The sequence below is a fragment of the Seriola lalandi genome, unplaced genomic scaffold (genome assembly GCF_002814215.2).
Source record: "Seriola lalandi dorsalis isolate HSWRI2012SDOR001 ecotype SW California unplaced genomic scaffold, Sedor1 jcf7180002054376, whole genome shotgun sequence".
Lineage (NCBI taxonomy): Eukaryota > Metazoa > Chordata > Actinopteri > Carangiformes > Carangidae > Seriola > Seriola lalandi.
The window spans coordinates 199,911-223,524 of record NW_019524929.1 but is presented as its reverse complement, the minus strand read 5'-3'; the positions used below and the strand labels follow the sequence as shown (position 1 = coordinate 223,524).

The window sequence follows — 23,614 nt, the reverse complement described above, 5'->3', positions numbered from 1 at the left end:
TGTGGACGTGACAACATGTAATTTGGTGCAAAACTAATAAAAGATATATAATTTCTGATATCTGGTCATCTCGATGTGCAGGCGCAATTCATTTCTAATATTCTGCTGGCCACACGTGCTCTCAGAACCCGCTTAGAACTGCCCCCACACAAGCGCACACACACAAGGTCCACATGAATGCACATTTTGCTGACTGTCATACGATGATTGACAGGTCGCCACCACATGGAGAGGCATATTGACTTCGCGGCGGAGAAAGAGAGGGATAGAAAGGGGGAGGGCGGGGACGACAGATTGACAGGCCAGTAGAGGAAGACTGAAAGGGAGGGAGAGGTGTCGTCGGAGGAGGAGTGAGAGGACATCAAAAAGATTGAACCTGAAATGAAAAATTGAACGAGAGACAGATGGAAGGACAGTGATAAGGATGGAGAGACAGAGGAGGAGAGTAGGGCTGAGTGAGTGATAGTAGGGGGGGTAGAAAGAGGGAAAGAGAGAGAGAAAGAGAGGGGAGGGAAACGGGAGAGGGATGTTCCACTGATAGACTGTCGAGTCTGACAGAGTCTGCTATGTTCAGTGGAGAGAGTCAGCCACATCATGGAATACTGACACACACACAAACACACACACGCACACACACACGCACGCGCACACACACACACACGCACGCACTCACACACACACGCACGCACACACACACACACGCACGCACTCACACACACACGCACGCACTCACACACACTCACACTCAGGTGCAGAAGCTTGTAAGAAAAAGCTGGCTTTCGATGTTAATGTGAGTAATCGTAGACCAACAGGTTTTCTTCATCTACACCTCAATTTATTTACATTTCAGTTGCCGTGCCACGGAGGAGCATGTGGCCTGTCGTCGCCCGTCCACAAGCTAATATGATTCTTCATTGTCCTGCTCTACTTTCACGCTGTCATTGTTTATATCGACTCTCACGAGCTTTGCAGAATCGTACGCTTCTGACAGGTCATTTACTGGCGGGCGAGGGAGACATCATGCAGCAGGGCTTGGACTCAGAGCCCAGTGTTGGCTGGAAACATTTCTCATGCCTGGTTAGACGGAAAGACTGATTGAAGATTCTGACCCAAAGCTTACAGCTGCATCTGTTCAACACCCCCCCCCCCCCCCCCGCATTGAGTAATGCTGCACAAAGTCAAAGTTTCCACTCTTGAATGTATCACCACTTCTAAGCCCATTGTGTTTTGGATTTTAATGGAGTTAAAATCTGGCATTGATGGAGATTTGGCTCGTTCATCACCCAGCGAAAATCTTTTTGTTTCCGTTATCACGCTGGCCTGTGCACCGGGGAAGGTCTCAGCACTGAAACATCTGTGCTCTGCTTGTCTTTTATGCCCTGCTTTGATAAAGAATAAAAATAGAAAACTCTGGAGATGAAGTGAGCCTGAACATTTTCTTTTTTGTCTTTTTGAATGCATGATGCGTTTTTCCTGTTCTCTTTTCGGTGTTTTACTCCAATGATTCCATGCAAGGAAATTATTTTCCTAAATGGGTAATTGAGCACGTATCGCTTAGATTAGCATTGTGTCTCAATCTGCATGCTTTAATTTCAGCCCTTTGTGACGGAATATATGTGAATACACTTAATTAATTCCACACGTCACAGTGCATTAATAGAACATCCATAATGCTTGAACTGTTTGAGCTCGGTGTCATCTTCTATCTGACAAGAATACCCAGATGCATTTAAACACTTAAAGACTTCATGCTGGTGCCTGCTTGTCCTATCAAGTCTACTATTTATCTCACTGCCCTTGTGTGTCCGTGTGTGTGTGTGCGTGCGTGAGAGCGTGTATGAGTGTGTGTTTATCCATCTGTCTTTGCCTGAGAGTAACAGAACTGCTTGTTTTGTTTCTGGCCTTGTTGCACGCTGTTTTTGTCTCTTTCGGAGCAAATTAAACGGTTGGACAGATGAATATTAAATAGCTGATAGCAGACTTTTAGAATGGTGCCTTTTTTTTTGAGAGCGATGTAACTGAAGTAACAGCGTCTAAACTTTAATAAAATATTCACTTCTGTCCTTATTTCACCTTTGGATGTCCCATTTAGCCACACGAGAAGGCACACAGAGCTGCACATCTAGCTGCTTGTACAGTACATGACCAATTCAGATTTTGCCTGTCGCCCTTAGTAACACACCCCTGCTCTCCCCCTCTGCTTTTAGCCTTTATTCTTTGTTTATTTTTCAACCAATCTCAGATGTACCAAAAAAAAAGAAAAAAAGGTCTCCCCCTGAAAACGGTGAAAAACAGAATTTGCCACAGTAATAACTGATAATTTGTGATAATGTGAAATAGTAATAAGTGGTACTTAATTAGCCATTAGAGAGACAGAGGAGAGATGGTGGATAAAGAGGGGATAGATGGGTTTTTGCACAAAGCAATGAACCCCTGTAGCCCCCCTTTTTTTTGGTACAATAGCCCCACAGCTAGGGCTTCTTCTGTCGTCATGGAGACTAATGTTGAAAGCCAGCTGTGGTTTTGTCTTGGAAGCCCATTAGGCTGGAGCTCAGTTGGCACTCCTCTCTGTCTCGCTTTTCTTTCTGGTTTCGCCTCCTTGGACTTTCAGTGGCGAAAAAATCCTTTCCGTGTTTAACTTCGCTGTGATATCGGACATGGGTCAAATAACGGCTGCAAATCATTCTGAGCCTTTGTTTTACCCCGTTTGAAGTGCTTGATAGGGTGTAGTTTTTCTTGCATGAGCTAAGTTGGCCACACACACACACACACACACACACACACACACACACACACACACAGCACAGAAGAGACGCAAAGTGAGTTTTAGACACTTTCCTTTAGCAGCTGATATCTTTTATATGGCAGACCCCACCCACCTCGCAGGTCAAGTAGGTTAAAGCAAGTGCAGGAAGATTTTCAAATGCTATCTGACCCAGGTCTGCTTGATGGATTGCGCTACTTCCTATTCCACATTGTCCTTCTGCCTGGCAAGCGTTGTTTCTTGCCCCGGATCACTTATTAAATGTGGCTCAGGAGAGAGATCTGAGTAATGTTGTTGTTGTTGTCGAGAACGGTGTATACGAGCGCTGGAGCTCTTTTCTCCGCAGCCCTGACATCCAAGCCTCCAGACCCTGACCCAAACACATCAGTCAGCGGGACACAGGTGCCATGTGACTCGGCCAGGAAGTGGGCTGAGGCAGGCAGGGGAGAATGATTGTTATGCAGCAGATTGATCAGGTTTCACAGGACGCCGCCAAACTATCAATCTGTAGGGACTGTACACACAGGCGGGTGTGTGTGTGTGTGTGTGTGTGTGTGTGTGTGTGTGTGTGTGTGTGTGTGTGTCCGTCTATGTGTGCATTTGTTTTTTTTTGTGTGTATGTGGTTTGCACACGGGCAGGGTCAGGGCTAGTGTTGTGTGTTCGGGGCAGCCCATTGCAAGAATCAATAGCTGGGTCAGAGGGTAATGTCTCACTGAGTGCTGAGTCTATACACAGCCATCAGACAGGATCACTATCAATCATGGGAGAGCTTAGGGAACATACACTCTCTTTCTCTTCTCTGTGTTGCCTCTGCTGGCACAGTGTCTGATGGGATCACTCTTGCTCTTGTAAGGGCTTTGGGAACAGAGACAGAGGGAGATGTAAGGACACAGAGGGATAGAGTGGCCCAGGAAGGATTGGTGGGAGCAAAGTGATAGAATAAGAGAGAGAGATTGCTTGGTGTTGGCAGAAAAGTATAGTGAATGACACTTGGGGTTTGAGGGATAGAAGACGCCTTAAAGTGAAGAAACCCTTTGGAGCATAAAATAGGCCGCGTGGGTGGGAAGGTGGTGAAAGGGACGATAAATTAAAGTTGAAAACAAAATCAATAAACACGCAAATTAAGGTAAAGACCACAAGTGCTGGTCTCATTCACAGGTTAAACAACATTTTTCTTAATCGAAGTGTTCTGTCTTTCCTCCTTCCCGTTTGTGTCGTTCATCCTTTCATCTGCCCACGTGTCTGATCTCCACTGGCTTTTCTCTTTTTTTCTTCTTTCTCTTTGTCTACTTATTCCGCATGTGTTTCGGCCTTGGCTTTCGTCATCTGCTGTTTTGCGCAGTTGTTCATTTTCTTTTCTTCACACCCATCCATCTGTGTCGTGCGCGCTCACACAAAACCCACAAAGTAAAGCATGTATGATTGATTGCAAAAACATACATGTGCATGGGAACATGCTCTTTGTGCGCGTAATGGCTCGGGAGTGTGTCTGTTGAACGGGGGGGTGGGGGGCTGTGTGAAAGCGAGACAGCTCGTTTCAAAGGGGCTAATAACGCCTGCCATTAAGTTTCATGCTGCTGGTACACTCTCTCTTTCTTTCTCTCTCTCTCTCACATCACACAGTCAATATCCACGGGCGGAGAGGAAGAGAGAGAGGGAGAGGATGATGGATGGAGAAAGGAGAGGAGGAGGGGATAGAGAAAAAGTGTTTAAGAGCATGAGAGAGAAGAGGGACGAGAGCAGAAAACTGAGGCAAACGAGGGAGAAGATGTGAGAGAAGGATGGAAATCGAGAGAGAGAGAGAGAGAGATTTGGAGAATGCTCCTCGTGTTATGGGATCATGTCAGTGCTGAGTGTGAGGCCGCTTGGCAAGAAACCCTGCTCGCTGTAATACTTTGATCAATTACCAATGATGAACCATCGCTCTGCAGGGCAGGACTTTGTGTGTGTGTGTGTATGTGTGTGTGTGTGTGTGAGAGAGAGAGAAGACAGAGAAAGAGAGAGAGAGAGAGAGAGAGGGAGAGAGAGAGAGTGTGTGTGTAGTGGCCTTGAGAGAAGGCAGCATATTCCAGTCTGTTGGACACACTCTAGACAGGTATTGATTTAAATGGTGAGAATTTAGAACCTACTCAACCACTACACCCTATCAGACCCCTTACAACGCCCCCCCCACACACACACACCCCCCCACCCACCCACCCACCTCCACACACGCACACACAATAGCCCACACACACACACACACATGCATGTTCCTCCTTTAGTCCAGGGGGATATGATGGAGGGATGTAGAGGAAAAGAACAGAAAGAGACGGCGGCTGTGAACAGAGAAAGGTGGTGCTCTTATTTCACCGGCAGTCACTCCTATCAAAATCTTCAATGCTAACCCATATTGAATTAGATGGCACCACTAAGGGGAATATATCATACACACAAGTTCTTCTGTTAACCCTGGTCTGCATGATTTCTCTCGAGCAAACTTAGAAACATCACGAGAGAACAAATGGAGGTAAAGACAGACAGTCAGAGCAGAGGGAGAAGGAAGAGGAGTATACAGCAGGAAGGACTCCTGTCTGTGTTTGATGAGGGCCTCATTGATGCTGCAGATCTCTGCGCGTCTCCATTCAATGGGGGAGCCATTCAATTATAACTCCCGCTCTGCTGGCTGATTGGAGTCCTCCCGCAACAATGTTAGCATCTCTGTACCGAAGTGAGATGGGATTAAGAATTCTGGCCTCAGGAGGCAGAGTGGCTTTTAAGTCCTGATTGGCAATCATTTGTGACACTGCTGGACAAGTTTTAATCCAGCCCAACCTTGTGCCCATCACAAGTGTCTCCTTTGATTTTCTTTAACCTTGATTTATCTTGGCATGCATGTTTTTCTGGCAGTCTGCTGATGCTCACAGTCACTGACACTTATACTCTTGCAACCCAATCAGCCACCCATGGTCCTTTACTTTTGATCATTGAGTACTTCATAGTTAGAAAGAACACAAAAGCTTGGACACCTGAATTATCTCTGTGTCCATGTGTGCGCTGACATTTCACTGTGATAGTTGGCAGCAAGCGTCGTCTCTGATCAGAAGAAAATTCAGACGCCGATGCATCAGTTCAACAAAATGGCAGAAGTCTTATAAGAGACAAAAACATGACACGAAATTCCTGCTCACACTCTCATTTAGGTGAATTAAACTCCTTGAGATAATTCACACATTTCACTTTTTAAAAATAAAATCTATAATCAATAACATCACACTGTCAAAAACCTAGAAGGAGACAAAATAACAATAACTGAGAGAAGATAGAGACAAACAGGCCAATATTCATCATAAATAAGAATCTCACCGTAAGAAAAAAGTCATATTATTATTATTATTTATTATATTATTAAATTATAATACTGTTTGAAATAAGTAACTTTCACTTTTTATTATTTTTGGACAGCAAAAGCTAAAACTTGCATGTGTATGTAGATGATGAACTCATCGTTGGGCATTGGAAATAACTGTTAAAAATAAAACTTAGCTTCCTTAGTAATTAAAAAAAAGCATCAGGCCTTTCTCACAGTCGACATTTTGACTTTTCCCAGCAGGAAAAGCACTAACAACATCACCAGTGGCTTCGTTCTCTTCAGGTGTCACAGCAAGACATGACAGTGTGACAGTGAGTCGGTATGCACGCAGCTAAATGGAACTCAGCCATCATTCATTTCATTGTTTACACCTTTACTTTTCCTACTTTGAAAAGGCTTATTAGTACTAAAACAATTAAGAGCTATTTATTAGGAAAAGTTCAAACTTGTTATTTGGGGTTAAAGTAGTTAGCCACTTCGCTAACTGGACCTCGGTGTGCTGAGCTGCGCCTCCTCAAGTCTCCCACTGTGGCTGACTCTTGCATCGTGCTTCCTTATGCCTTTCGTCTCCCGGTTTCCATGGCAATTTGCAAGGTCACTAATCGGATTATTTTAAAATGTTGCTATTAAGGGACATTCTTGTACATTTACTGACCTGTCATGACAAGAAGGTTTAATAAGCCATGTGCAAAACGTGTTTTAATAAGTAACATTTCCCACCTGACAAATTGTCCACAATAAAGTGTGCTATATATTCAGTATAACACCATGCTATGAGGAGGGGACAGCTACAGTCACTGGCCCCAGTGCCCAGACCCCCCCCACCCCCTTCTTTACAAAATCTACCATTTTACCAACAGAGAACAAAGAGGAATGATTGCTGTTACTGTCAAAGTGTTTTATTTATGTGGTGCTCCAACAGGCCAGGCAGATAATAGTGAGGCGGGGGGTAACTCTGTGGCATTATGTTGCATTTATATAGGCAACATACTCTCTCTCTGTCTCTCTCTCTCCCTCCCTCTCACACCCTCTGATGTGATTTTACAGTAGTGACATTGATCCAGGCCCACTTTGATCTTGCTCTTAGCTGTTGCTTCTTCTCGCTCCCTCCCGCTATCACCCCCACGCTCCCTGGTGGCCAGACTCTGCAGCTTTTAACCCCGACTACCCCTCGTCTCATCCTATAAATCCACCCATCTCTCTCTCTCCATCGTTCCATCGCTCCATCCCTCCGATGGATCTGTATACAAGCGTTCTTCTGTTCTTGGAAGCCGCTGGTTCGGCTCCTCCGAGTTGTGTTGTTAATAAAAAAGTGTCCTGCTCCATCTCTGCGCTCTCGCTGCCATCAGATTCAAGGAGCCAGGTATCACTTTTGAGAGAGGAAATTAGTGTTGATCCAACACAAAAGGAAAGGGAGGCATCGAGAGAGAGCAGAGGACAGCAACACATCATGACGTCTCATAAGCTACTCCACCTTTGTGTCTCTCCATCTCTCTTTATTTAGAGGTTTCGGGGAGCATTGCTATCCAATAAACTCCAGTGTCATAAAGGGGGAATAAAAAAGAGCCTCCGGAAAAAGGCCTTTCAGTCAGAATGGATTTTTATTCACAATTTTTTGGGAAACAAGCTTTTTAAAATAAAATATTTATTACATTCTCTTTTGTCTTGAAGCAGACTGAAGGAATAATGTGATTGCGATTGTATGGAGCTGTCACATCAACTTTGCACAAAAGAAAGAGGCACATCCCCAAAAGACAGTTTATATCTAACTGCTTCACTTAAATGATGAGCATAAACACTTAAATTGAAGTCACTGTGTGGTCGGTTCGTGGAGCTTTCATTCAATTAAAACAAATGCTGAAATTTTCCTTTAGTTGTTTCTATTCAATTGATAGAGCAGATTCATTCATATAAACCATTCAAGATAAAATTATATTAATAAAAACATCTCTACAATGCAATACAATTTCTATTTAATAAATATTCAATTAATTAAAAAATGACTCGTACAATAAGACGAGTACATTCGGTTACTGTATCCTCTGGTACATTTTGTGACTGTGTTGTTGTTGAATGGGACTGCATAATATATTTTTTGAACTTATTGACATGCACTGCAGGCGCTCAAACTCCAGACACACCACCAGATTATGCAGCCCAGTAGAACAACAACAAAAACAAAAACAACAGCCACAGAATTAGAAGTTGAATCAACACCTCTCTGACACAGCGACAGTCACATTCTATATAATTTACTGTGTAAACAGGGATCAGTCTCACTTTTTCTTCCACCTCGTCAAGACCTCCAGTCTGGATTATACACAAAGCACCAATCCAAAAGCAGGATCTGTGTATCTCACCTTGACGAACTGACTGGAGTCATTTCTGATATCTATCAATGCAAAGTCAAAGTTAAACTGCACATTATTCTTAACCATAAGTGAATACACACACAACAGGCCTTATTTTTGTTATACTGTGTTCTGTTTTGTTACTACAGTGACTGTGTACCAGCGATGGATGCAACAGTTACTGTACGTTTCAAATAGTTTGTACTGAACTGTTGTATTGGATTGCATCATGTTGTAGAGTTTTTTTTTTTTTTTTTTTTGCTCACTCACAGCACAAAACAAAATTTGTTAAAAACACACAACTTGGCCAACTGGCACAGATGAACATCATGACTTGTAATAGAAAACCGCACTTGAAGCCAGAGCCATACTTTGCAGCCCATTCCTGCATGTGTAGGGCAGAGAGTTTTTGTGGGCCAGAGGATGTCACATGACCAACAGCAGTGTGGCCACTAAACCAGAATAACATCCCAGCCCCGTGCTGGTCCTGATGGCTTGTCTCAAACACAGATTTATTACCTTCACAAAGCTCTGTACATGATTTAATGCGAAGTTGTTGATGCAACTTAGGGGCAATTAAGGAGCGTTTTGTTTGATGCAACTTTCTGCTAATGCGAAATCATTGTCACGTACAAATGAGACTGCAGAGGTAAAAGATTAAAAACAATGGTTTTACTCCCTCTGCAATTGGCCGCATCTGATTTTCTGATTATCCACGACCTTGAAACTAAAACATATTGTGGTCTCAGATGGATTAATTCAACGTTAAGGGATTGCGATGCCACTTTTTCTACATGATGGTGGATTTAGTTTTAGTTGGATTGGATGTTTAGTGTTTGTTTTTGTGTGAATTTATGTCAAAGACACACACCTTAAATATGTCACACTGATATAAAAAGTTGGCAGCTTAAGGTGATACGCTTTGATATCACACATAGAGACGCTTGTTCACACACACACAAACCGAAGCAGGTGCACACATAGACATACAAATAGACACACGTACACAGTGGGAATCCTAAAGCCAGCTTTTATCTTTGAGAAGTGATTTGCTTTCAGATTACTCAAGATGCTCCGAGCTGCCCTCCCCCTCATTTTTCTCTCTTTCTTTTCTCCCATTATCCCTTCATCTCGGAGAACGTGCTTTTCTTTGGTAGCGTAAAACTCTCCAACCGCCTCCTTTTTTTTTTTTTTTTTTTTTTTTTTTTTTCTGTCTGCTCCGTTCTGGCTCTCACTGCTTTTTTACTCAATTTGCATTCACGCCTCCCTGGTGGAACCAAACTCATCCCTCACTCATGTTCTTTCTCTCTCGCTTTCCATATCTCCCTCTCTCTCTTTTTTGCATTCACTATAAATATAGTTCCCTTGAAGCATTTTACGCTTTTTTCTGCCACTAATACCACAAGAAGTAAATCTCTTCTGCAGGCTAGTAAATGATGTAATGAGAGGAGAGGAGAGAGGAGAAGAGAGGAGAGGAGAGGAAAAAGATGTCGAACAATTAATCTTGCGTTCATGTTGCTCTGAAAGAAAGGGAGGAGAGAAATGGAGAGCAGGGAGAAAAAGACAAATTCAGGAAGGATTTGAAGAGCGCAGTAAGAAATGATGGAGAGAGGGAGACATTGGGAACAGTGTTTCGATCTTCATTTAATAATTGAATAATAATCTCCCTAGAGACATGACCTAGAACTGGCAAAGAGGTAGAGCGGAAGCATCAGGCTGGGGATGACACACTGCTGCCCCCTTGTGATTTTATGGTGTCACCACTAGAACATCTGAGAATGTGTGTGTGTGTGTCTGTCTGTTTGTGTGTGCGCGTGCACATGCTCATCGGTGTGTGTATGATTTACAACTGCAACCTGTCTCTGTCACACAGATATGGGCCCGTGTCTGTGATGGGGAGAAAAAGAGGGCTTTTGGATGTCAGGAAAGAATCTATTTCACTTTGTCACACAAACTACACACACGTCTACACACACATACACACGCTCACATAGAATCAGACCTTATCTTCCTGTCAAGCCGAGTCTTTTTTAGGGTTGACGCTGATATATGAGCTTTGGGCGGGGGGGGGGGGGGGGGGGGGACGACGTGGCCATGACGTTGACGGCTGACGTGAGCGCAACGTTGCTCTCAGGTTGATGTACGAGCACTGGGGTTAGGGGACAACGCTACGCTGACACCAGGAGAAGGAGCTGTGGCCCTGGGGCCTCGAGTCCATACTGAAGAGCCAGCTCCGCATTCTCTGCATGCAGCAGCCCTGCAGCCTCAGATACACACACACACACACACACACACACACACACACACACACACACTCACCTGCTTTAGTGTTATTAATAACTGGATAACTCTCAAACAAAGATCTGTTTGACCCCTGGGTGAACATTCAAGCAGCAAGCATCTGAAACACAACATACCTTACAACAACGTGAGATGTTAAGCTCTCTCTGCAGTGATGTATGTGACAGGGAGTGTTGCGTTAATGCCAGAAATGTGTGTGTGTCTAAAAATGGTGTGTGTGTAATTGGAATTAGTGCCAGTTAACAGCAAAAATGCAAAATGTGGAACTTTATGGAAACTATGGCGAAACAAAAATGCAGCTAAATTGTGTGTGTGTGTGTGTGTTTGTAGTGTGTGTGTGTGTGTGTGTTTGTAGTGCGTGTGTGCTAATGGAGAAAACACGACTGTGTGAGTTTATTGAAATAATAGCGTTTAGTGAAAAGCATTGTGTACATTTTGTGTGCAGTACTAACAACACCGTTTATTGTCACATTTCTGAATATAAAAGTGGTGCATTTCCTGATTTTGTACATTATCCTGTGTTTTGTTGCGTGTTCCTGTTAAAGACGAGAATGGTGTGGATATGCAGTAATGTTTAATGTCAACATGAAACCCTTTGATTAAGGGTACAGAGGAAGTCATTGTTCAAATGTATACTGATATAATCTCTGTGTGTTTCCAGTCTGCGCAGGGAAGGCTACACAATGCAGGTGAACGTCAACGACTACCTGGACATCTACTGCCCTCATTACAATGACAGCCAGCGCATGGTTGGCACCGGAGAGCAGTACGTCCTCTACATGGTCAGTTACCGTGGTTACAGGAACTGTGACCCCCAGCTGGGCTTCAAGAGGTGGGAGTGTAACCGGCCTCACGCCCCCCACGCACCCATCAAGTTCTCCGAGAAGTTCCAGCGCTACAGCGCCTTCTCGCTGGGCTACGAGTTCCACGTTGGACAGGAGTACTACTACATCTGTGAGTGGAATCAAACCGATATCATGTCAATACATATCAATATTGTGTGCTAGTGGACTGTATGTCCCCACAATATAAATGGAAAAGGAGGATAAACTATTCTTATTCCTGCAGGAGGAGGTCAATGAGACTAGAGCTATGATCTGACAAACACTCCTGTAGATTAAATGTTCATTTTCTTTATTGTTAAATGGATTTGATGAATCCTCTGTTCAGATTAGTCAAAGTTTGTCCTCAGGTAATTTCTGCATAACAAATTGCTGCTTCACATCTAATCATATCACCCTGCAGTCAGATGGGCTCATCCATTTTGTTGATTGCTAATCAAATTAACTCTCAACACCTTGTGCTAATATGACACTGTATAAATAATGAACTTTTAGCTAGTCATAAAACAATTTGAAAACAAATATCTCAGGCTAAAGATAAATGTCTCATGCATTAAATGGCTGCATAATGAGCGCTGTACTCATTTAACCTACATTACTTTCTGGGAGACGTCTCTAGAAAGTTGTTTTGCACCAAAAACAGAAAGCTGCACCGTGGTTTACTACAAAGACATGCTTCGGTTTAGTTCTCTCCTGGCCTTAAAAAAAACTTGTTTTTTCACTTATGTTCATACAGCCAGAGAAATATGCTCCTCAAATGATTATATATAAGAGCTCGACTTCTAAGTCGGCCCGACTGATACATCAGTCTGTATTAGCTCATTGCGCATATTTCGGTGTTTGTGTATCTGCTGGCTGATAACTACCAAAAATAATTGGAATACAGAAATGCCAAACTAGGTCTGAGGTCATTTAGAAAGAGTGTGACAATTACATAATAACTCTGACGAGCTGATTTTCCAACTGTAAAATGTCCTGCTCAGTGAGGGATGCATATCAAGAGTGTTTTTTTATATTATCTGTTTATGTTATGGAACATTACTATATACACAATATATCAGATTTTTAAACACCATATAAATACCAGCATAAAACGTTTGTCTTTCTTACAAAACAGCTGTTCAAGACAACCAGTTGTTGTTCACACCACTGTACAAACCTTTGTGTTGCGTTAAGATCAGATCTGAACATTTTTAACCCATTGCTTTTACAACCAACATTAAACTATCCACAGCATTTGGTGAATTGCAGTTAAGCAGTTGCAGTTAGTTGTGTCCAACTCTGAATACAAGCACTATGAGCACATGAATTCAGGCTAGCACCATGTTGATCAGTTTTGCACTTTATGTTTCACAGCCACGCCCACCCATCACCACGGCCGCAGCTGTCTGAGACTACGAGTGTACGTCTGCTGCTCCACGGGTAAGTCTGTCACTTTGTGTGTGTGTGTGTGTGTGTGTGTGTGTGTGTGTGTGTGTGTGGTGTGTGACCTGTAATGCAATGCTTGGACCCGTTTGCAGACTGTACTTGCACCCATCTGGCCTCTTTACCTGTTCTCCAGGCACCAGGCTCCTCCGAAAGCCACTCACACACACTTCTAACTCACACACACACACACACACACACACACACACACACACACACACACACACACACACACACACACCGGCTGCATACAGATGCATATACAGTCTACATACAGTCTAAAGGAGGCAGAGCTATTAATACTCCTGCTGAGTTTCCCCTGCAGCATTTTCACTCACAGCACAGAACCCCGCTTTGCTCCCCTTTTCTTTCCTTCTCTCTCTCTCTCTCTTTCTGTTCCTCCCGTCGTTCTCTTCCTCTCTATCCTTCTATAGCAGCAGAAAGGAGCAGCTTCAGCTTTGAAGGCCCTCATCCCTCCACCTCCTTCCTCTCCTCTACTCCCTCTTTCCTCCCCTTCCACCCCTCCTCCCTCGCTCCCTGTCAGAATCCATTTATTGCTGTGTGCGGTCAGTGGGTGGCTATGTATATATAGTGTTAACCTCTCTCACTCGCGCTCCTGCCGTCCTTCAATCTCTCGACCCTCTCTCACGTGCACGCACGCACGCGAGAGAGCACACACGCACACACACACACACACACACACTCACACTCACAATCACACTCACACTCACACACATTCACACACATGTACACACAGACTTTGATCCCTGGCCTGTCCGGTCCTTTTAACTTCCACAGCCCTGTAGTATTAACCTCTCCTCCCTCTTTCACCCCCCACCCCCCCGACTCCATTGCTCTCCATCCCTTTTCACACACTGCCTTCTTCAGTTTGATCTTCCTGCCCTCACCTTCCTCCTCTCACTCTTTCTCTCCCTCAATCCCTCTGTCTCACTTGCTTACTCATTTTCTCTCTCTTTGTCAGGGCTGCTGGTTGATGTTATGGCTTGTCAGCCTGTCTGCTCTGGGGGATTTTTCTTTTTTTTTTTTTAACCCCTACACCCTTGCCTTTGCCACTCTTGTGCGCGTTTCTCTCAAGATGTCAAGTTGGATGTAATTAAAATCCTTTGGGTTGGAGAAATGGTTTAACCCCTGCTCCCTCACTCTCCCTCTCCTTCTTTTTCCCGTCTCATTCGATTTCTCCTCTCTCACTCTTTCCCTCCTTCAGCCTCGGACGTGGACGATGAGCCAGAGCCTACAGAGCCAGACTACACACTTAGACCAGGCCTAAAAATTGACGATATCGGTGAGTCGTACACACAATCGCTTAAACTTATACACACATAACGTTGAGTAAGTGTGGAGCACATATATCCGGCCCGTCTGGGTTCCCAAAAAACAGACCCAGACTTGTTTGTCATTCAGATCACATTAGTCTCAAATCATGAAATTATGAGTCACACTTCTTAAGCTTCGACACTGAAATTACAGGGTAATTATTCTATTGTATTTTTTTTTTTTTTTTTTTTGACAAATCCCACAAAAAACTTTCCAACTTCCCCTCCCTGTCTGTAAAACTTTTAAAAGTGGTCGTAAATACTGTATATAGTTTAATTTTTTAAAGCATGATGCATTTGTTTTCAGCAGTGGATTAATAGACATTCGATGCACTAGTATTTACAGCTACAGGAGGGCGTATGTGGGATTGACTCAAATTAACCTGCAGTGCCCATGTTCATTGTAATGAAAATGTCTCCCAGTGGATGTGGGACATTAATATTTTCTGCATTTATAGAGAACAGCTTAATAAGTGACACACATGGTGATAAAATTGGTCTTTTTGCCTTTCATTATTCATTCATTCATTATAATGGTAGCCTAACATATTAATTAGGAATGGTAATTTCTGCATTATTAATGGATTAACTCTACAGAAAATAAAATTTAGATTAGAAATATTTGGAACTTAAACTATAAACTTTGTTATATAAAGAGCATTGTTGTTTACTGTCTTGGCTTTGTCCGATGATCTTTATTTTTGGTGCAAGTTTCTGCAGAGCATCCTGTCAGGCTGCATCCAGCCCCAACTATCTCCACCAATCATATAGTCGGGACAACCTGTATCTATCCTGACAGGCAAAACTCAGGCAGCAAAAAGTCCCCAAACAATTCTGTTCCGCTCTGTTGGCACATTTTAGTAATTCTTACATTCTTACATTTTCACAACTTAACGTTTCTAGATTAGAGAGATTTTGGTGAGTCATTGTAATTGTGACGGTGAAATTTAAAAAATGCAGGGGGACAAAAACTGGATTTAGACAAGTAAGGGAGGTTGTGTCTCTCACTCCATGAGTTCCCAGACAAAATAACTCCCTTGTAGAATATCATCTGTTCTTTAAATATTGACAGCAGATTGATCAATAACATGTGATGGCAGAGTGACCGGTTCATCGGCCATACAGCATCAAAAGAAGCCAACCAAACTGAAAATGTGCTGTTTTAAAAAGAAACCTCCAGCACAGTTAACTTCACAGCACCAGCTGGCTTGGCAAGCTGCTGATCCTGCTAAACAACTACATGCATATTCATTTCACACTCGCTGTTTTCACCCGGATAAGCAAAGAACACAGAGTTTCATGGTGATTTACCAAAAAATAACTCAAAATTCATTCAGAAAAGGGAAGGTCTGTTCGGATTTCCTGTAGTTCTGTAGTTCTTGATCTTGGCAAGTGCTCACCGTTTGTCCTTATGTTGCTCTCGTCAGGATTACACGACTGGTGCGTTCATGGGAATCACGGGAATCTTGCTAAATCTGTTACGGCTGGAACTGTGTTTGGCAGCAATTCAAGGGAGAAGCTGAGCAGTAAATCAAAAAGTGACAGACTTTAGGATAATATCTCAGATGATCATGTGGTTGCTTCTCGTTGTTATGGCAACAACAATGCAGTAGCACAATGGCAACATGTATAGCGAGCTTGGCCCAGCTAGACGCCACCCATTACACAAACAGACACACGGGTATCAATCATCATCCTGTCTAGTTTTCACGCTCTTTTCCAAGGTAGCCTGTAAAACGTGCTGCTGTGTTGTTGTTCATATGTGTGCACGTGCACGCCTGAATGCGTGTGCTTATGGGATAAATCAGTCTGTACTCGTAACTGTCATAAGAAAACTCATCGCTGGCTGCCGCGAATGGCTGCAGGTCATATGAGTTTGTTGAGATACCTCTCCCTTACTTTTTTTTTTTCCTCACTTCATCATGCTTTCATCTCGTTTCTCTCTCACTCCATCTCCTTTCTCCATGCCCTCCTCATCCTCCCGCCCTTTAATTCCCATCCTCCATTTTTCCTCCCAGAGCACAAGTAGGAATGCAGTGGAGGGGAAAGCCACTAAAACTCAGTTTATTCACCTTTTGATGTGTGAAATTGAGTTTTTTTGAGTTTCCCTCTTTTAACGTCTTTTTTTTTCAAAATGATATTAATTTTAGGGTTTCATTCCATGTATTAATGCTATCGAAGTGATGTAAACAATATAAAAAAAGAAATAATTTCATTTCAAAATTATATTGTGTCTGTTTGTTCATGGTTTTTTAACCTTATGGTAACAGATTTAAGTTAATTCACCAGTACTTTTGTTTGCCACTATATGATTGAGCGATTCATTCTCATCACGTATCCTCACCACTTACTCCCTCCCTCCTCTCCAGCACATACTTGTAAACACACAGTAAATTTAAAAGATGCTTCGCCCAGTAACATAAAAGATCCACTTGAAAAAGACGGACAAATCACATGCAGTACACAACTGTTTACAAGGTACAGCACATACAAGAATATAAAGAAAAGCAAAAGATTATTTTTGCAGAAGAATAATTGTATTCAATGTACTTGAACAGATAAGGAAAATGGAGTACATGACAATACTGTTAATATTTAGTGAATGGCTGACACAATAGCAGAGCACAAATTACCTCAGCTCCTATGGGTCATTTTCACCTGTAGTGCTGTGTTGCCAATTAAATTAATTGGATAACCCAAGTGGTGCAAGAGGAAGTGAGGAAATCAGCAGGGAGCTGTGAAATGAACTAAAAACAAAGAAGCAGTACAGTTTCCTATTCCCCTCCCTCGTTCTCAGTCCTCCTGACTGCAGATTAGACTCATCACATCATAGTTTTAATTACTGTTATTCAAAGTTCACATCAGCACATTCACACAAACACAAGGCGACACGCACTAACTGCTCCCTTCCAATCCGTCTGATTGTCGTGCCTGAAAATGTTTAACTAAGCTGAATGTTGCAGGATCATATTGTAAACCACCCGTCTCTCTCTCTCATTCACTCACTCGCTCTCTCTCCCCTTCACTGCTCACAGTTTATTTCCTGGACACTGCCCCTTTCAATCAGTGTCTACAGCTCAACAGTGGTTCCCTCCTGAATACGGCCTCTAGTATTAGATTTCATTTAGATCTCATTTACAACACAGATGGAATGGTGCTAGCAGCTCCCCGTGCAGCCATGTGATTACTGATGGCTTTCAGTGGGAGGATACTCATTTACCAACCCTGTTGGCTCAGGTTACAGCATCTGACGATCAGGTCCGGCCATTAGTGGAGAAATCAGAAGCTTTTTCTTTAATGGGGTTTATTGTAGCAATTACCACTCCTTTAAGCGATAGTGTGTTTGGTGTGCTTTGCCAGCAACATCAGGTTGGATGTCAGTGGCAGAACATACACACACACAAGCTGTTAAGAACTCTGTCATCTCAGTTATTATCACACTTGGAGAAACATCTGTTGAATTTTTTAATTCAATCAGTTCAAAAGATGCCAAATAAAGGCTTGTGAATCACACTGGATACGCTGATAAATATATACTTAATACACTATACTCCGATTCCATACATCCTACAGTGTATATGTTCAGCATGTGTTCTGTCAGTGGTAATTGCCTTTTATATTTTTATTTTTTGTACTGTTCACAGATAAATCTATCAAATCAGTTGTTTTCCTCATGCTTATTAGGGATATAACCAAACATCACATGGCACCATATTTCATGATAGAATTTGCCTGATTTGGATTATGGAGCGAAAAGAATGGATCATAGAATCAACCTCACCTTATCAATTATACCCTCCAAATAGTACTTCTGTTTCAGTTTGTTTATTTATAGTGGCTCTGCCCGAGGCTATAACTAAAATTACACTATGAACTGTCTCAGCTGATGTTTGAAAAGGTGGAGACTTTCCCAGAAATGAAGTTAGAAATATTCCATCAGTTTATATTTAGTTGCCCTTGGTTGGGAAACCAATGCTTCTCTAACCAAGTTTAGACAATTGCTCTTGATCTTACGATGACTCTCCACTGTTTTTATATGTGAAACTCAATTTACCAGCGACAAACAGAAGTACTCAGCCTACCACTTCCCTGGAATTACCTTTTAATGAGACGTTGTAGTCGGGGAACACCACAAGTTATTACTTCAAAGAAGATGAACACATAGTTGGATCAACACTAATCTGCCAGAGTGGTCAACAACAATAAAAGATAATTATTTTCATAAAGTGTTTATTATGGGACTTTTGTATTGAATTGTATTGAATTGAACAGTGTACAAGGGGTTTCTGTTTTTTAGGTCATTATATGACATCATATTCTTACATTTTAGCTCAGGCAGAAGCCACTGAAGTTGATGGCTACTGACAAACATACACACTCATGTTGACACACACAAGTACACCGCGTACAGACAGACCACAATCAAGGACTGAAAGGAGTCTCTTTGTTCTTGTCAACATGACATTCAGATTCCTTGACGCCTCCAGGTGTCTGAACTTCCTCATTATCAGGCAGATGCCTGCTTTTCTGCCCCAAAATGTGGCGTGCATTCACACACACATAGCTACACGTACACACAGCTTCCTCGTGCAACCTGATGTTTGGCTCAGAACATATCAGGGTCACGATGTACGTCACGCACACTCTCGCACAAACATTGCACCAAGAAATGCACGCTAATGATTATGTGTTTATCTGTGACAGTTAGTGAGAGATGGGGGGTACGTGTGGGTGTGTAGGTGTGTAATGAGGCGATTAGTATAGCCGGACTTTAGAACCAGTTGTGCCAGATTCTCTGCAGTCTGCTGTTTGTGTCTTCAAGACCACATTCCTCTGTCTGTCAGCGGCAAAGTAACACAGTGTCCTGACCCCCCAGCCGCATGCTCAGTTACAGAGCGGTCAAAGCATTTAACCTGAGCTCCACTGCTGCATAGACCTCATTAGATTGGCCAGCGGAGCATACCAGAGGAGGCCATCTCTAAAACCAGGTGTCAGCCAGTCATTACTCTGCTGTCTGACCCACAGAGCAGCTGGAAATATTCTGGAACTAGATCTGGTGCCGGGTGGAAACACTGACAACATCCCCACTTCACTTCCATCCCAATCGGACCGTAAACACAGGAGTTACTAATCAGCATCAGCGTGACTTTTGTACAGACAGAAAATTGTGCTACTGTCTGTTCTCCAGTCTCATTAATCATGTGACTACAGAGGGTGCGTCTCGCCACATGTGTGTCTCAGAAGTGTAGGCATGTAGCGAACTGTCTGCTGACTTGTTTTTGTTCTTCGACTAGACATCGGTGTTCGGTGCGTAACCCCGCGACGAAAAACCACAAACTATTTTTAGGACACCACCAGGTGCAAATACAGATAGATTAGCTGCATTATATACAGTATGTCTGTATGTAAAAGTAGTGTGTCTGATTGGGAATGTGTCACTGTATAAGAACAATGAGAGCTTTCTAATAACAGCTGCAGTCTGCTGGGGCACTGTTGTGTTGTCTTTGTAGCACACTAACCACATTTCAGTGGGAGTGAGACAGTGCGTGCTGCCTTTTGTTCAGTCAGGCTGCTTCATTGAAACACATTTGGTCATGTTTTAGTTATGGCCGTGCTGTGTAACAAGATTACAGCACATTTAGAAGCTCAGAAGAACTTATCTTTTAAATTTTCCTTTCAAGGTTTGCAAGTGTTGAGAAATTCTCTGCTAGCATTGTCATAAATGAAAATAAAGACATCACTCTCCCTCTTTGTTTTCCTCTCTTCCTCTCTGTCTCTGTATTTACAGATGAATTTAACCCTTTCGTTCCCAAGCTGGAGAAGAGCGTCAGCGGAAGCAGCCCATCCAGGGATCGCCTTCTCCTCACCGTGACAATGCTCCTTCTGGCCGTTCACTTCATCTCCTAGCAACGGCCATCCCATCAGCGTCACCATGCCAACTAGCCTTGGGAGGGTGTACAGTATCAGGGGGTGGGAGAGAAGTGGGGGAGTCAGGAGAGGAGAGGAGAGGAAAGGAGTGTTAAGATACCACAAATAGAGCAGAAGGCAAGAGGAGCAAGACTTTGAAATGAGAGTTTTCAAGCATCTGTGTGTGTGTGTGTGTGTGTGTGTGTGTGTGTGTGTGTGTGTGTGTGTGTGTGTGTGTGTGTGTTTGAGGGAGTGTGCTTTTGGTGGAGTTTAAAGACCTTCAGGCGCTTCGTGACACAGACTGAACTGTATATTGCATTAAAGTCAGCCTGTGCACACAGATGCAGGTGTGGTAGACTTGTGTGCGAGTGTGCATTTGTGTATGTCTATGTTTTTGTGTGTGTGTGTCTGAACAGGCCATAGGTTGAGCTTGTTGAATCACGCACACCACACAAAGCATTTATACAACATGAGATGGGCGGGGCTGAAATCATAATAAAAAGAAGAAAAAGCATCAAATCCAACCACCCAATTGAAAACCATTTGAAGACTTTCCCCTGGATCTGATTGGCTAAAACACTTCCTTAGGGCTAGTTGCCATAGTTTCTTGCAACAAGACTTAAAATGAACTCAGATGAACTGAATCAAATAGATCTCAGCAGAATTGAACTGAAATTGCCTTTTTTTTGTTGATGTTATTGTTGATGTTATCTTGATGCTGGGAACTTGTCCCAGTCCATAGAGGAAAAAAAAGGACCCAGCTGATGAACTGTGCTGGTCCTGTGTAGAAGACTGGTCAAAGTAGCTGATAGTTCATACACAAACACACCCCGGGACTCCAGATACCAGTGTTTTAGTTGCCATCTCCACTCTGCTGTGTCATCCTGTGTTCACCATCAGTCTCTACAGAAGGCACCAGAACTGGATGGGGTCAGGGGGAAAATACAGAGCATTTAAACGATGAATCATCCACTTAAAAATCATTTTGGCGGGAGGGACGTAGATGTGCCATTGACACAGAAACTGCAAGGGTTTATTGATGTTATAAGTTGCTTTGTTACTTTTCTGTCCCCGTCTTTGAAGTACTCGGTTAGTCCTCTGTCATCTCCGAGGTTAACTAAAGCACACGGTGGCTACGGAGCAGCCATGGATACACTCAGCAATACTGCCCTCCTCTCAACCGACTGCAAGCTGTTTGGAGGAGAGGAACAGGAGTGAGGAGGAGGGACGAAGGAGGAAGGACAGTCACTCACACAACCACCTAAGGACAGGTCAAGTCCCGGCCAATAAGAATTTCTCCACTGGTCCATGTTGGTGTAGCAGCCTGCTCTACCAATCTCATCTCTGTAAACTCATTTGTCAGATGCAACATGTAAACAGTTTTCTGTTACCGTGTGAGTCTGTGTGCGAGAGAGAAAAACATATGCCTGAGTGTGCCATGTGTGAGTGTTTGATAGCGAGTGAGAATATTTTAAATGGTACTAACAGCCTGAAAATACATCCACATACTGTACATCTTATAAGTATGAAAATGCAAAATAAAAAAAAAAATCAAAACACAACTAAAGCAACAAGTAATACATACAAACCAAGTGCTTTGGTGGGGAGGTACGGCAATTCAAAATTCAAACAACTGTACCAGTCGGTTGCTTCAGAATAGCGTTTCCATAGCAACTAGCACCTTATTCACCATGGTTACCCTACCCTGCCAACAATGGACTCTAGTAGGGCATGGCTTACCATAGTAGCTGATAACAATGATGAAGGTGATGATGATTATATTGATAATGAGTAATGAAGATGATGATGATGGACTGCAAGCTGACCAACCAGGTCACACAGCGGCGTATGAGACGTTCAAATACCTGTGTAAATGTCAAAACAGACAAAGAATGGAACTCCAATGTTTTGAAATCTGCCGATATTGAAATGTGATGTAAGCATTTTTACAAACTTGAAGCTTAGCTTTTTTTTTTGTTTGTTTTTTTTTCCATTTTTTTAATTATTTTTTTGAGATTGTTGTGGTGTATAATTGGTTATCTTGAGGGGGAAGACGGGGGTTTAAAAAGTTGGAGAATTGGGTGGGTTGAGCCATAAGTAAACCTGGGCTGCACTCTCTGAATCTCTTAGCTAAGTGATTATTCAAATTTACAGTTGAATTATCTTATAGAGTATAACTTTTGGAAATTTTTGTTTTCTTGAAGGGACTCATTAGGAGTATTACTCAGCCTGTGAAAACGTGTAACAGGTCCTCTGTGGCTCTGGAGCTTTTTAAAGTCTGAGAAAATAACCCTGATGATGCTACGAGGCTTAGCTCGGACAAAGTTACAAACGAGGACTATACAGTTAGAAAAATATGGGCATTTACCACGCAGGGATGGACCAACAGTGGATGTCATCAAGTTGTATCATGGGAAATGTAGGTTTCAGAGTTTTTGGAGCTAGGAAACCCTACTGGAGACTCAAAGTCAGGATATGTTGGTCTCTGCTTTACCAGTTTTGATCTATTTTTTCACCTGTTTCTTGTGAGTCCCCCAGTTTTATGGCAGTGCAATAGTAAATTGCTGGGAAACCCTTTAAAACAAAGCTATATCTATAACAGAATATATTTACAGGATATATATGTGTGGTCCAGGCTGTGACCAGTTCAACCAAAGGGTGGTTATTCCCTCAGAAATTTGTATTTGAACACTTTTTAGAACAGATCGAATGATCTTCTAAGTCACACACAAAAGAATGAGATATATTTTGTGTGGTACGGCCGAACTGCACTACACATTTTAAATTCATAGAAATGTATTAGCTCCAACAAGAGCATCTTTCTGTGGAAACAAACAGGATAATGTGGCTTTGGAGCATCAATGAGTAGATTTAAGAGACTGTAATAATGTGTGTGAACCAGTCCAGGTGTATGTATGGCTCTTGGTGGGAGGGTGAGGTAGGAGAGGTTCGGGTTCTGGTGTTGAGGGAGAGGGTTGAAGAGCTGTGCAAGAGGGTAAATCACTCTTCAAGAAGTTGCACTTAAGAACTTAGACACGAGAGCAAGACAGTGTGTGTGTGTGTGTGTGTCTGAACGAATGTGTGTGTTTGTCAGGGAGAGTAAGTATCAGAGCTCATTTCTGTTAATTACATCATGGCTGTGTGCAGGAGCTTTAGCATGAGATGCTGTCCGTCTTTGTGTGTACTGGTGTCAGTGTGTGCACATGTGTGTGCGTGAAGGAACAAATGGGGGAGCGAGCAACAGTCTCTTTGCTTCTGCTCTTTCATTGTGTGTGTGTGTGTGTATGTGTGTGCAAGAGAGTGTGACTGATTGTTGTCTGGCAAAACAACAAAAGCA

The 23,614-nt window shown here is 42.8% G+C and overlaps 1 protein-coding gene across 1 annotated transcript in view; it reads left to right on the top strand.

The window, feature by feature from the left end:
• The window catches only part of efna3b (ephrin-A3b), a 53,614-nt gene extending 32,981 nt beyond the window's left edge, over window positions 1-20,633 (top strand). Inside the window, exons 3-6 of the mRNA XM_023408935.2 lie at window positions 11,431-11,723; window positions 12,968-13,033; window positions 14,262-14,339; window positions 20,159-20,633. Coding sequence (XP_023264703.1) covers window positions 11,431-11,723; window positions 12,968-13,033; window positions 14,262-14,339; window positions 20,159-20,277 — 556 coding nt within the window. The 3' untranslated portion in view covers window positions 20,278-20,633. The remainder of the gene's footprint in view (window positions 1-11,430; window positions 11,724-12,967; window positions 13,034-14,261; window positions 14,340-20,158) is intronic.
• The last annotated feature ends 2,981 nt before the right edge of the window (window positions 20,634-23,614 follow it).